Genomic DNA, 14,925 nt, shown 5'->3' with positions numbered 1-14,925 from the left:
CATGTACCTTCTGCACTGGAAAACTCAAGTCTTAGACCTCTGATTTCTTGTCCAGAGAATTATGATTATGTTGAACATCATACGTTCTGTGTCCAACAAGGAATATGTTCTAATATACTAGAGACAAGTCTTTCTCTAAAAATGGCATGCCATTGGGGTTTGCAGAGCACTAGACCCTTTTCCAAAATCATATTTACTGAGGTGCAGCATCTTGTGTGCTGTGGTAGCCAGGCTGAAAATTTGGAGCTGTGCTTTACCTCTGTGTGTGCCTGAAGCAATGAGAGAGGTCTATAACCCCAAATACCCACTCCAAAATCTCCCTTAAGCATGAAGACACTCTGTGCTGTTCCCTTTGATACAGCTCTGATCACTGTCAGCTGAGTATTGCTGTGCCTTCCTAATCCTGGTATCAGGATTCAGAGAATTGGATGAGTTCCCTTGCAAACAGCTTCTATGTGTCAGCATTTGCAGAAACAAACACACACATTGGGTCCAGCCACTCCTGCTCAATTACTTTTACTCCTCTCCCTGTCCTTGAACCAGTGGGAGTTGGAGACAAAAGCAAACATGGGACTGATGAAACCCCAAAACTGGCAAACAACCATGCAAATATAAAACACTATTCTAAAGGATCATCTTCATTCACATGGAAATGAGCTGGTTATTAAGCTGGACACAAATCCCTTTTAAATTTCTATAGCAATGGGACTCAACCACTCTCAGTCTTCTTTCTTCCTTTCCAATGAGAAAAGAAGCACCTATGTTAAAAGTAGACTGAGACAACAAGGCGAGTATAATTTTGTCTTAAAACATTATCTTCAAGACCTTCTGTCTAAATAGACCTGTGTTTTATCTTCAGGAACAGTTTAATCCAGGAGGATTGCCAAGAGGCAACGGGGAAAGTTCTCTGCTGCTCTCATTGCAGAGTTTCGGGTTAACAAAAAAAATCATCAATTGCACACTGTATTAATTCGCCCCTTTCCAACCTTGCAGTGGGGCAGGGAAAGCGTGTCAGGATCTGAGAGACCAAGAGAATATCTACCTCTTTCCTTCTCCTAATAGCTTCATAAATAAATAGTCAGGTATTTAACGAATTAATTATTGCAGGCTGGACCTCCTGTATTTACAGTTAGAGCTCAACATTTATCCTGCTTTCTAGAATCGGTCCTCTAATGGAATTTATGCAGTTGTATGATCACTGTTTCCTAAAGAATGCAGGGGTGAAATCACACAGATCAGAGCCTCACTGTTCCTGACACAGAGGCCTTTTTTCCCCTTTCCCTCCTCCAACAGAGCTCTCCTGTGTTGCTCACTCACAGCCGTGCAGCTGCAGCTCCCTCGCATGAGCCGTGGACAAGAGGGTTATTATTACTCCCAGAAATGTTTCCTCTGCTCCTGAAAGGGTCAAAACTCCAACGTGAAAAGTCTTGTTTGTTGATTAAATTTGCAGTGTGCAGAGGAGAAGCCTTGTGTGTGTACAACGGGCATGACCAAGGGGCAGAGAACCTATTTCTGAATGTCAGGGGGTTAGACAGCTGCTGCAGTTACCTGAGAGCATTTCCATCTGCTAATGTTGGCTTGAGAGGAGGATTTCTGCATTAATGTCTGATAAAAACCAGTCAGGCCCATGTTTTCTGTGGCTCTCTCGTTCAGATGACCTCTCCATCCGAGGACCAGGTGACCTTAGACTCAAACACCTCATCACAGCCAAGAGTGATGGCAGATTTTTTGGTAAACACCTTGTCCTTCCACAGTGGCTCAGCATCTTCTTTATTTGCCACACCTGAGCTCCTTGAGAAACACAGATATGAAAGGCCCAAACATGAAAAAGACAACAGCCTCCTTCAGCGTGCCCTGAAACCCAAAACCTTGGTGTGCTGAAGGACGGCCTCGCGGGGCCCTTATTTCAGCATTTCTGTTCTTTGTTCCTGAGCTAGGCAGTATTTTTAAGGCACTTTTTCTATTTCACTAAACAGTGTAGCTATCAGAATATGGAAATTAACATATCTCCTTTGACGGTTCAGCCCGTGGACGACTATATGGTGATAAACTATCCGAAAATATGATCTGTGCCATTAGGTCAGGAAAGCACTCGATGAGGACCAGCAATTTATCTGGGTTTCTCTGTCACATTCTTCATGAAAAGACTTGGATTGATTTTCCTCCGCCCTAGGAGCCCGTGCCCCACACGAGCAGTTTCCCCCAAGTCTTCCCGGGCACGGACCCCCTCGCATCCCGCGGACCCCTCCGCTCCCCTCAGCCGCGGAGGCGGGGCCAACGCGTGATGCGCGCGCAACTACCGTCTGCTGATTGGTCGACGGCGCCGTCCGTCATGCCCGGGCTGGGCGGGGCCCCGCGTGCCGGCGTTGCCGGGTAACGGCCGCACCGGGCAATGGCGGCGAGACCGCCCCGCGGTGAGGGGGGAACGGGATCGGGGGCGGCCGGTCCGGTACCTCTTGTGGGGATGGGGGGGCTGGGGGGCACTAGGGGGTGTGTGCGAAGAGGCCCTGTTTGGGCTGAGTCTGAGGAAAGGGGTGAGGCGGGGAGCTTTGTGTGGAGGGTGTGCGCAGAGCGGGGTAAGGAACCTAAGCGGCTGTAGGTCTCCTCAGAGGCCCCCTTTTCTTCCCGCTGAGCGCTGTAGGGTTGCATCAGGTGCTGGAAGGACCACTGTGGTGGTTCCAGGTGCTCCGTGTTACAGCGAGAGGCTGTCCATCCCTAAATAAATCCGCCATGCCTGTTTGTTTTCCTGTTATAATTCCCCGGTAACACTTGCTTGTGTTGCAGGTTGGTGCGTGGCGATTTAAAGTCATAGGAATAGCCGGCCAAGCTGCTAAGGACTGTGTTGAAAATGCTGGGAGAGAAAAAGCAGTTAATGGTGGCAAGAGAGCTTTACACAGACCCCACGTTTCCGGCCAGTGATACCTCCATATTTTTTAATTATTGTACCCCGCTTGCCCAATTCAGAGGCGAGATATCGTGGTTGAGACCTAAGGTGAGTTTTAAGGTATAAAAGGCTAATTTTAGCAGAATTGGGCTTTTAGGTAGTAAAGGCGAGTTAGCTTTGAATAACTGCTTCTGGGTGTTTTTTTTGGTTGGAAATACAGAAGTGATAAAGTGATAACAATGTATGTCAGTGTTAACAATACATGAGTTACAGTTTTTAGTCTAGGTGCTTGTTTCTAGGTTTGATTTAAATCCTCTTGTAGAGCTTTTAAATTTCATGGCAGTAGGAGAAATTCAGATATTTTATTATAAATATGTTTCATTATGCAAATTATGTGCATACCAAGTTAGAAGGCAGCATTATGTCATTCCTAAATTTTTTGAAATATTGCATAACAGTCTTGAAAATAACTAGTTGTATTTTAGAATTTTTTAGAAGCCTATTGCCTTTTTTTTGTGGTTGCTTTCTTTGATAACAGGAAAGAAAACTTTTCAAGTTTATAACTTGTCATATGACTCGTATTGCTTTTAAACTTATAGCTGGGTTGCAGAGCAAGCTGTATTAGAGCTAAAAGCTTAGAATGCATTTCTGCAGTGCACCCATTTAAGGTGAAATATTTATGATACTGCCTTTGTGTAGAGGGGAAAAAAAGGCTATAAAAATGTAATGGAGGAAAAAAGCATGTTGTTTTGAGTTGTATTTTTCCCCCTGTGTCTGGGGCTGTCTGTAGAACAGTGACAGAGCTGTTGGTTATCAGGTGTAATTGGCAAACAAATGATTCCATGGAGTTGAGCGTGCAGCTTCCTGCTTTTGTTCTTTACACCTTGATTGCTGCTGAGGGCTGATGAGTTAATTTCCATCTCTTGCAGTGTTTATATATAAGGAGAACCATTTCACAAACTCACTTTCAGATCAGATTAAGTGTTCATCTGAAATTTCCTCTTGTGCTACCAACTAGTCTATATTTCTGTGCCCTAGGAAAGGTTTTTCCCTTGTTCTAATTTTGAGAATTTTGTAACTTGGGATATTCAGTTTAATGTGGATAGCATCAGCCCTGTCACAGTTGATCATAAGTCTAGCAAGGAGCTGATGAATTATGTTGTCTTTCACTTGGTAAAGTTGCACCTGTTGGTGACAGTTGTGTGCTAAAAGTCATGTGTGAGCTAGGTTTGCATTCATGAAGTACCTGCGAAATACTGCCACAAGCCATTTATTTGTTACTTCTTACTTAGGCTGTGTGTGAAAAGGAAATTTTCTAGAAATAAAAATTCCCTTATGTTATGGGAGATCTCTGAAGCCTTCCCAGTCCTGAAACACAGACTTCCATAGAATGTCCTGCAGGATTTGGCTTTAACTCCTCTTCTTTAATTTTAGGACATTTGTTCCTCTCCTCGGTTATTTTCAAACGATCTGCAGGATGTGCAAGTAAAACAAGGAATTTTGGGAGACTGTTGGTTCCTGTGTGCCTGTGTAGCTTTGCAGAAGAGCAAATACTTACTGAACAAGGTATGGAGAAGTTTCATGTTAGAGAAGTTTTCTTCACCTATTTGACATTTGTGTATTGTTCTGCAGTCCCAAGCTGCCATATGAGTATTGCTTCATTATGCTCAGTTTCACTGGTTTTGTTATCATATTTTTTTCTGTGTTTGTTACAAATGGCTGATACAAATTCAGTATATTTTAAACTAGTTTTGTTTGCAGAAAATGAACTTCATTAATTCATTGTTTGCCTTGATTTTGGCCTTTGCCCTGCAGGTAATCCCTCCAGGCCAGCCCAGCTGGACAGATGAGTCCTATCAAGGCTGCTTCACGTGCCGGGTCTGGCAGTTTGGCCACTGGGTGGAAGTGACCATTGATGATCGCCTGCCTTGCCTTGGGGGCAAACTCTGCTTTTCCCAGTGTCAGACAGAGGATTTGTTTTGGCTTCCATTACTGGAAAAAGCTTATGCAAAGTATGTGAACGCTGCTATTGATGGAAATAGAACTACAATACCTGTGTATTTCTTCTGCTTGCTTATTTTACCCAGCTGTTTGGGCATAGATCTAAGTGTTGTGGCTGCTGGTGGTCCCATCCTGGCTTGTGCAGAAGTTGCTCTTTAAACTGTAGGTCTGTGAGGTGTGCTTCCAGTTGCATATGAAGTAAGGTAGTCTTAGTCTTAGGGAGGTAATTCTGTTGAAAAGTAAGCTGCAATGAATTTTCAGGATTCAAATATGTTTGTTAAGTTTCTGTCCATTAGTTATCTAATTTGTTAAAGGAAGGTGTTTTACTAGGGAAGATGAGAACTCGATGAATAGCAGAAAGCATGCGGGTATTTCCATGGCAAGCAACAACACTGAGTGAGTTTGTCGTAGTTGAGGCTCTGGTTGTGTGAGTTGCACTGCTTTTTTGCATAATTTGTTAGTTTACTGTTTAGAAACAAAATGCAGCTATTTAGGGGTTTATGGCACATCAACAGAAAAACTGCCTACATAGACAAAGCAATTTGGGGACAAAATGCTCCGGTAAGATAGACATCTAATGCCCCAAAGAATCTGAGCAGACGATTTTGTGATTGTCAGCAGAGGGCAGAGGCAGACTTCAGTTATAAAGTAGCTTACTCAGCTGTAGATTGAGCAGAAGCTGTGAAGCACCAATGTCATGTTAAAGCTTCTCTGTAGGTTTGAAATGTAATATTTGTTGATTGCAGAGCTCTTATTGTTCAATCTTACAATTCTATTTTAGTATTGACTTCTTTTGCTATATTTTTGCATCTGCTACATCAGGTGGGCCAGTCTCTTGCTTTGCTTAGGTTGTTGCGGGAGGTGCTGCTCTAGTTATTTGTGCAAAGTGAATAAAAATAATTGAAGAGGAAGAAATGTTTTTATTTATACAGAATGCAGTTAGTATATCACAAAAGATAATGCAGAGCATGGATAATAGGGTACAAATGACTAGTACTAGACAACAGCAGTTTTTTTAATAGAATAGAGAGAATGTAGGAAACTTCCCATTAAGCAGTGGAATATCCAATGGCTTACATATTCTTTAGATGCCGTGTTCCATATAAATAAGATAGTATGTGCTTTCTCTTGCCTACTTTGGGTTACAAGGTAGGGTGCAGTCATGATTGTGTTATAGAGTGGGGTTGCAAGTGTGTAGCAGCTGTGTTTCTTTTGCTCTGCTGTGTGTACAAACTTTTCTATTTTTTTTGTTTAAATTTTTTTAGAGTGCATGGATCTTACGAGCAGTTGTGGGCAGGACAGGTGGCAGATGCTTTGGTTGATCTGACTGGAGGAATTGCTGAAAGATGGACCCTGAAAGGCCCTGGAAAAACTGTGGAGAAAGAGAAGACTGGCATGGTTTTGGAGAAAGCAGTGTTTAGAAGATTAATGAATCTGAAGGAACAGTGTGTAATAAGCTGTTCAGTCCTCAACTCCAGACAAGGTGATAGTAAATGTCTCTATTAACAGGCTTCAAAGCACAAGGCAGCCAGCAAATACAAGTGCTGATTCTAGTACCATGCCAGTTTCATGGTACAATTTGAAAAGTTTGGATAAATGAAGATTTAAGGATGTTACTGAGTTCAGGATGGGGGCTGCTTTGGAGGAGTGCTTTTTATATTAGAAGCTAATATAGTCAATTCTCAAAAACAAATGCATCTCCCCCAAAATGCACTCCCTTGAAAAAGCATCTCAAAAACAACCTTGAAAACCTCAATTAATTTTAGCACAGTGAATTTGTAGGGACTTGAGATTAAGGAGCAAGTTAATACACTTTGCAATGTTACTTTATTTCTTGATAGTCACTAAAATGAACTGTTTGAGGTTTCTTTGTGCTGTTCTAATATAGATTTAAAACCCATTTCATTTTATTGCAAAATTGCCTTCTTTCACTAATGTTGTTGTAAAATATGGAACAGATTCTTTTGTTTATTTCAAATGTTTGTTTTTTCTCTATTCAGGTGCAAGTGAACTGGGAGAATTTCATGCCTTTATTGTGATAGACACATTGAATCTCTCTGAAGTGTCAGGCAAGGAAATCTTCCTGCTACGAATACGAAATCCTTGGGGGAGGCGGTGCTGGAAGGGGCCTTGGTGTGAGGGGTGAGAAGTTTTATATTCATTTGGAAAACCATTTGTGTATGTTCTGAAGCAGAAAGCTTATCTATGTATTACGTAGGCAAACACTGCTAATAATCTCTAGCAGAGGAGAGTGGCTTCAGTGTGTGTGCAGTTCTTTAGAAAGCTGGGAGTTCACACAGCTCATTGGTTCTGCGTCTAGTAAATTTGATCTCCTAGTTCTCACAATCTAAATTTTTTAAATAACTTTTTTATTTATCAAATATCTTTTTATAGAGACAAACTTAAGGTGTTGGCTAACTTTCTGTTTCTGATTTTTGTGCTTTTTTGTTGTTCTGCCATTGATCTAAGTATATTGATCATGTTTGTTTCTTATAGTCATTCATTGACTCTTCTCATTTGTTCAGGAACAAATTTGTTCTGCTCAGCTGCAGAAAACAAGCAAAGGAGTAATTATAAAACTATAGCAGAAGAAAGGATGCTTATGCTTGTTGGTTGTGTTATCTCATTTCTGTAGATTGATATAAGTAGGAGAAGCTGGAACTGAGTCCATATAAAGTAGAAATAAAGAAGAGAACCGTTTTAAAGAACTTGCAGAAATATGTGTAGCAGCTCAAATAGAAAAGTAACAAGAATGAAAGGGCAGACCATACTTGCTTATTTTGGAAAATGTTAGCATGTTTTGACTATACAAAAGAACATGCAATTCTTGACCCAAGCAACAAGCATTCAGCATTAAAATATGTTAACAATATGGTGATGTTCAGGAACATTTTTGTAGAAATATTTTTCTTCCCTGAGTTAGATAATTTAGTTGCATTTATTGAGACTTCAGCTGATATTTTTTTGTTTTGAGAATGTTTTGGTTATACATTTGGTCTCTTGTAGTTTCTTTGTCAAAGAGTAATTTGCCATATAGTTGCAAGAGGATAGGGTTTCATTGGATGGCCTTAGAGCACTGTTTTATTCAAGTGCAGAACTGTTCTTTTTTTGCTAGTGAAACAATGGAAAATGTTGAAACTACTAGCTTTTAATGAGCCCTAAATAATGAGGAGTTTAAATTCTTGGTTTATCAAGACTTGGCAAGGAGATTCATGTGGGTAGTCAGTTGCTTAATACAAATAGCAGTTTTTGTTGTAATACGTTAAATTTTTTTCAGAACAATGACAGCACAGCTTGTTTTACTTTTTTGCCTCTTTTTTTAACAACAGTTTAAAGCCTTTATTTTGCTCTCAGACTTCTTACTGTAGTGACTGTTGTAAACAAAGCACCTATTTCACCCAGAAGTCTGTTCTGCATTCAGTCTGGTATTAGGCTGTTTCTAAGTTTTCTTTGATAAGTTATGACTTGTTTCCTATGATCCCTCTCACTGACCAGCAATGTGCAGAGAAATTTTCAACGCAATTATTTCACAATAAAATTAAGAAATCTCTTCTTGCTGTCCTGCTCCATAAGATATTTGGTAAAACATTGTTCTTGAGCTCTACTGGGCAAAGAGCTGAATATTAACTTCTGTATTATGTGCAGTGGTCAAGGATGGAACCAGCTAGATCCAGGAGTTGCTTCAGAACTCCTCTCACAGATCCAAGAAGGAGAATTCTGGGTTGATGAAGAGGAATTTTTCAGGGAATTTGATGAGATTACTGTGGGCTTTCCAGTCAATGAGGAAGGACAACTTCAGAGCCTCTATACAGGTGTGATATGAGAGGACATCTCTCTCATGCAGATAACATTATGTCAAGGGGAAGAATTGATTTGAGTTATAAATGGGTACAACTAGAGCATAATTTCTGTTTCTCAGTTTCCCCCTCTCCTGTAGATCCATTGGCCTTTTCTGTCTGAAAAATAGAAGGACAAGAGGAGTTAAAGATCTTTAGAGACTATTCATATTTCTAAGAAATCTAGTTACTTGCTAGTTGATTGAAAGATTAGTGTCATCTGTCTAGAAGGCAGTCCTGTGATGTTTTGTTTTTAATGGTATATACCCTTGAGATTTCTAGTAACAGTTTCTTGTAAAAATTATGTCACTAGTCTTTCATTACCAGCTGTGGCATTAATTCTCATGCCTCTCAAAATCTTGGTCATGATTTTCTGCTTGGGGGAAGTGTCAGGCTATGACAGCATGTTTTCTTGGGCTGGGCAATCTCTGCCATATCCCTTTTGTGTAAAATTAAGCAGCTTCTCAAGTCTGAAATCCTCACTGTGGTTTTCTTATTTTGTTAGAGAAAGTGCTGTATCACTCCCAGAATCTCTTTGGATCCTGGGTGAGAGGCCAATCTGCAGGTGGCTGCCGCAACAACAGCAGCTTCCCTACCAACCCCAAGTTCTGGCTGAGGGTCTGTGAGTCGAGTGAGGTGTGCATTGCTCTGCTGCAGAAACACAGGAAATACAGCACTGACTGGGCTGGAAGGATTCAGAAGCCAACTCGCTTAGCAGAGGAAAATCCATCTTTGACTGAAGGCATACAGGGAAAAAATTACCAGGCTGTGGGATTGCATGTCTGGAAGGTAATACAAAAGTGACATTTTTCTCTTTGCAAATAGAAGTTTAAAAGCAATACTGAAATATTTGAGTAGAATAATTAATTTCCCATGCCAGTGATATGATTCAACTGGTCACAAATTTTCTGTCTCTAGTTTATGCTGGAATGGTTCTGTTTATCTCACAGTTACTGTCTGTACAAACTATTACTGGACTAGTACTTTCTTCTTATCACTGAGCACTTGGGATTGTTCCAAACTAGTGCATGACATTTTGGGCTGATTATTTGAAGCCATTCCTAAATTTACTCCTCCTGAATATTAGCTCTTTCTACTTCTCTTTGATGTTCAGGTCATCTGCTGATACTCTTGTCTTTGTTTAATTTGTAAATGTATGCATGTTTAAAAATGTTTTAAACAATATTTGATAATTTTTAGTTTTATTACAAGCTAGTAATTTTTCCTAAACCACCACACATCATTATGCATCTATTCTAGGTGGAGAAGAAACGATTTAACCTTCCAAAGACCCTCTCTGCTCCTCCAGTTGTAGGTACCGTCTGCCATTCCTACGACCGAGAAGTCCATGTGTGCTGTGACCTTTCACCTGGCTTTTATCTTGTTGTTCCAAGCACTTTTCTGAAAGATGCAGTAGGGAATTTCTTGCTTCGTGTATTTTCAACGGGAAGGATCTCTCTCAGGTAGGTTTAAAACAAAACTGAACATTTCTTAAAATTATTGACATAAATACAAGTGTAGCCCTAAGTGGGAATGTGTTGTATTGCCCTAAATAGTTGATTTAGTTATTGTTTTGCACTGGGTATATTAGGTCATGTGGATGGTTATTCTATTGTCTTTGAATTCATGCAAGTTTCCCAGCTCCTTTTTTTTGTCGTGAAGCTGCTACTACCTCTTGGTAAAATACTAAGAAGAAGTAGCATCTTGACTCTAAACTGCAGCTTAGTGCTCTATGCAGAGGCAAAATGTAGCGTTGGCAGCTGTTTAAAAGCTGGTCAGATTTGTTTATATTCTGGTAGTATGTGTTTTATACATTTTTGTTTCTTTGCTCTCTTATGTTTGATAGTGAACTAAAGCCACCACCCATGGATGCTGCCCTCTGTGAAGAACTCCCAGCTGGTGAATGGGAGACAGTGCAGCTGCATGGATGCTGGAAGAATGGGCTAAATGCTGGAGGTAGCAGGAACTTCCCCTCCTTCCATACCAATCCCTGCTTTCCCTTCTCGGTTCCTGCAGGACCAGGGAAAAGCAGTGTGAAAGTCACCCTCCGTCAGCACTGCCTGGATAGCAAGTGTTGTCCAATAGGTTTCCATATTTTCCAGGTAAGGCTTCTGGTAAGTTTGATTGCTTGTTTGCCAAGGGTGAAGGTTAGCCTGGCAGCACAGGGCTCCTTGCAGTTTGCAAGGGTCTTGCTGCTTCTGGGAGAAACACAGGCTGACTCTAGAAGTAATGCCCATGAAAGGTATGGAATAACTTTGGTAGTTACATAGCATAGTAACCAGATAATTGGTTTCACTGAATTCTTACAGGGTTCTAAATTAGTTTTAGCAATGATGAACTCTTTTGAGGATCTGCAAATAATTCTTGGTGCCCTAGTGATTGAGGACGAAACCTTTTGGTAATTCATCATAAAAACTTACTTTCTTTGTGTCTAATAATTAAATCTTTATAGGCAAATTATATTGGATCAAAAGGACTGTGATGTCTTGAGCAGGTGATCAGAAACAAAACAAGATTTTATTTGATATGGACAGATACAGATTCAACATGTGTGTGCCAGTGTTCAACTGCATAAATGTAACCTGAGAAGCTGCTGCTTAAGTAACTATTTTGCAGAGAAAGGTAGCTTTATTTTTAGAAAACATGCTTCAAAAAAAGATTCTGCTTAAGTGAAAAGTCTGGAGTTGGGCACCAGAAGTAATCATAAAACTTCAAGTACACAATATGTGAAGAAAGATTGGTATTTTTTATATTCCTATAGGAGACTGAGATGAAGTCTAATATGACTTTTTAGTACAGAAAAGACTACTAGATATAGGAAGGACACAGTCTATTCAACAGATCCCTGAGGCAGAAAACAAGTGCTTTAGGCTGCAGCAGGGAAGAGTGATGTTAGAAAACAGAGAAAAAAGCTCTACAGCTATGTGAGTAGTGGGTTCTAAACATTTGTCTACAAACAGGCTAGGAATGATTCATCTGTTCTTAGTACTGCCATCTGGGTTTTCTGGAAGCTTTTCCATTCCTCTTCTTTCTAGCTCTGTACAACAGAATGAGTGTTTGGAATAGAGATGGGCCATATCACACTATGATGTCCTAGGAATGAAGCTTTGTGAGACTGAAACAGTAAGCATGTTTGCATTCTTTTTTTCAGGTACCTAACAGCAGCTGGAAACCACAAACTACTTCTTTTGTACACTTGGAGCCACTGGTGAGCTGTGTTCCTCACTGCTATTCCCAGGAAGTCAGCCGACTTTGCAAGCTTCCTGCAGGAAGTTATGTCATTATACCTTCTACATACTTGCCCAATACAGAAGGCAATTTTACAGTGGTCATAGCAACCAAAATAGACAGGTGAAATTATGTTGCCTTTTATTTGCTTTTCTAGTCTTTTTAGTGCATGTATTACAGGATGCATGGAAATGATTGCAGTAATGTGTTATCTTGATGGAAACTTTTGTGAAGTTCTTGTATTTCTGTAGTTTGCCTGCACTGCTTACTGCTTTGATTATGTTAGAAGAATGACTAAAAAAGGTAGTATTTGTTAAATCTTCTTGCATCACTTGTTGAATATCAGATGTCTCTTGCTGCAGCAGATGACACTTAAGTAATTAATTATGAGCTGCATCATCAATATTAGGATTTATGCTGAAAGTTACCAATGCCTTTTAAAATTCAGGGTTGTTTTTGAGAAAATGCGATGAGTAGCCAGACTTATTCCAGGTAGTTCTAACTATGATGTGAGTAACAACAGCTCTGAATCAGAATTGTAAATTCCGTAAGACTGCAGTAAGACTCAACAGAGTTGGAGAAGGATTTGCTAAGGGAAAGGATGTGGAATGAAGCCTGATATAGCTTCTCATTTTGATGTGGGATAAATACTTGATATTTGCAAGATTCCCAATGCTTTGTGCAGAAATAAGCATGGTTTGGGTTTTCAACAGGAAGCGCATTCACAGCCAGGAGACACTTGGACAAGTATTACAAGAGGTAAGTGATATATTTTGATGGATATATTTTGATGTATTCATTCTTGGTGTCACCACAGATCTGCTTGTTTTAACTATATGTTGTATCCTTCCTCCATCTGATTGGTTTTGATACTTGGTATCCTCTGTATTGCAATTTTAAAATTCTGTTAATGTTATATTGTTGTAAAGGCCTAAGAAAGCACAGCAAAATGAGAAGATTAGGTTTTTATTTGTTTCCCTACAGTCAGCCCATACAGCATCCCATCATTATAATCCCTCCTGGAGTGCAAGTTGCTTTCAGCAAGTTAATGACAGCTGTTTCAGATTTTGATTTTTGATTAGATAGGCATGTAATATAAAAGGGTTGGATGTAAATACTGAGTAACTAATACTTATGGTATTTTTATTGGGTACAGAGGAGAACTTTGGTTAAAATATTTTTAATTTAAAAATAAAGTATTATTTTAACACTTGTTTGAAGATACATGATTTGGTTGGTGGATCAAAACATGTCCTTGATAACACTCTGCTTATTAGGTGGAACAAGACCATCTAGATACTTGGGTCTTTCCCTTTGAGGTTTGAGCAAAACAAAAATTGTAGGAAAAACTTCACCCAAGTTTAGAATTTACTTACTCACTTTCTGAATGTGGGTCATGTTTTAAAGGATGTTTCAGATGAAAACCTTGCATTTTAACCTCCATTTCTAAATCTTTCTTTTCTCTGATTCGCTTTAATTCCTTCTTGAGAAAAAAAACCTGATAAAATAGCTTTTTTTTTTTTTTCTCTGTATTGCACTTTTCCTTATAGGTTTCCTTTACAACTGTGATGAAAAGGTAGTGTGGAATTCTCACACTGTCATTTCAAGAAACATCGGGAAGCTGAGAAATGCCTTGTCTTGCTCTTCTCAGTTTTAAATGGAGTAACAAGGTGCTCTTAGCCCAGCTGTTTTTCACTGGTACCAACTGTCAGGCCTGTAATGACTTCTATGTAAAAAATACCTCTTTTAATCATGGACATTCTGAATATTTGGTCTTCCCACATTTTTAGAAGGAGCATTGTACAGCAAATTATCATGTACCTCAGTTCTTCAAAAATGCAGGTGAAGAATATATGCATGTTTTAACCCAAGCTATGGTTTTGGAAGAAAACCATAAAACCTACATTTAAGGCCAGGTTGGATGGAGCCCTTTTGACCCTGGTCTCATGGAATGTGTCTCTGCCCATGGCAGGGGCATTGGAACAAGATGATCTTTAAGGTCCCTTCCAGCTGTAACCATTCTATGATTGTGAAATAATATTTTATTGGGGGGGAAAAAAAATCAACCTGACAGTATAACTTCATGTGACCAAAGGGGTGGTGAACATAGAGGAAAAACTGGAGTATTTTTTTCAGGTAAGATATACCTCAAGAACCATCAAAATACACTGGAGTAGAAAAAGTCCAAGCTTGTATCTGTCACTGCCAGTCCTGCTGCTAAGCACTTTACCTTGGGCCCTTTATGGAACCAAGTAGATGGTGGGTTCAAAGGAAAGATTTTTTTTTTGGTGAGTTTTTCTTTAATGAATGCCAGAAATAAAAAAAGACAAGACTTGAAAACTTTTGAACTATCCTGTTAGACTGCTTTTGTAAATCTGTAAGAATGTGTTTTATGGAAGAGCTGCCCTTGCTGCAAGAAATGTGCAGTTTAAGGGGTTTTTTCTTAATTTATGTTTGAAAGTGTTTCTTATTCAAGCAGGATTTTTTAAAATGTTATATTTTCCTCAATAAAAATAAAGTGACATTGAAAGTTTTAAAATGGCTTTTATTTAAAAAGTTAAATATTTCAATGATGTCAAGTGTGCATTGGTTCTGTGGTAGCAAACATTACCATGTGTTAGAAGCCTGGGGTTTCACTTAGTGGAAGGGAATAATTGGGAACACTTGCAAGGAGAATCAAGTCTTCCATTAGTTTTATGTCCTAGAAATATGTAGAATTCTGCTTTTGCTTTTAACTACATCCTGCCATAATTTCTGCTAGCTCCTGTTGAACTTTGAAAATTGAAAGGATTTAGGCTGCTTTCAGCTGAATTTTAAATGGTCAAAACCTTCCACATCTGTTGGTGTGGGAAAAGAACAAAAGAAAACGCTGTGAGTAATAAATATCTACTGTACCTACTGAAACAACTGTTGACATCATCATTTATTTTCTTAATTTCTTGAAAAGCTGTTCCTTTTTCTTCAAATAGGAAATGA

General features: G+C 39.5%; 1 protein-coding gene across 1 annotated transcript; it reads left to right on the top strand.

The window, feature by feature from the left end:
* Positions 1-2,815: 2,815 nt before the first annotated feature.
* CAPN10 (calpain 10) lies at positions 2,816-13,889 on the top strand. Its single transcript, XM_084211945.1, has 12 exons — positions 2,816-2,992; positions 4,319-4,450; positions 4,700-4,896; positions 6,151-6,368; positions 6,886-7,027; positions 8,531-8,697; positions 9,227-9,510; positions 9,982-10,184; positions 10,568-10,823; positions 11,873-12,072; positions 12,663-12,708; positions 13,500-13,889. Exons 1-12 carry the CDS (start codon positions 2,849-2,851, stop codon positions 13,527-13,529), a joined length of 2,019 nt encoding a protein of 672 aa, XP_084068071.1. The 5' UTR covers positions 2,816-2,848; the 3' UTR covers positions 13,530-13,889.
* The last annotated feature ends 1,036 nt before the right edge of the window (positions 13,890-14,925 follow it).

Source organism: Fringilla coelebs (assembly GCF_963513975.1).
Source record: "Fringilla coelebs genome assembly, chromosome: 10".
NCBI classification, from domain to species: Eukaryota; Metazoa; Chordata; class Aves; order Passeriformes; family Fringillidae; genus Fringilla; species Fringilla coelebs.
This window is presented reverse-complemented; position numbering and strand designations above follow the sequence as displayed.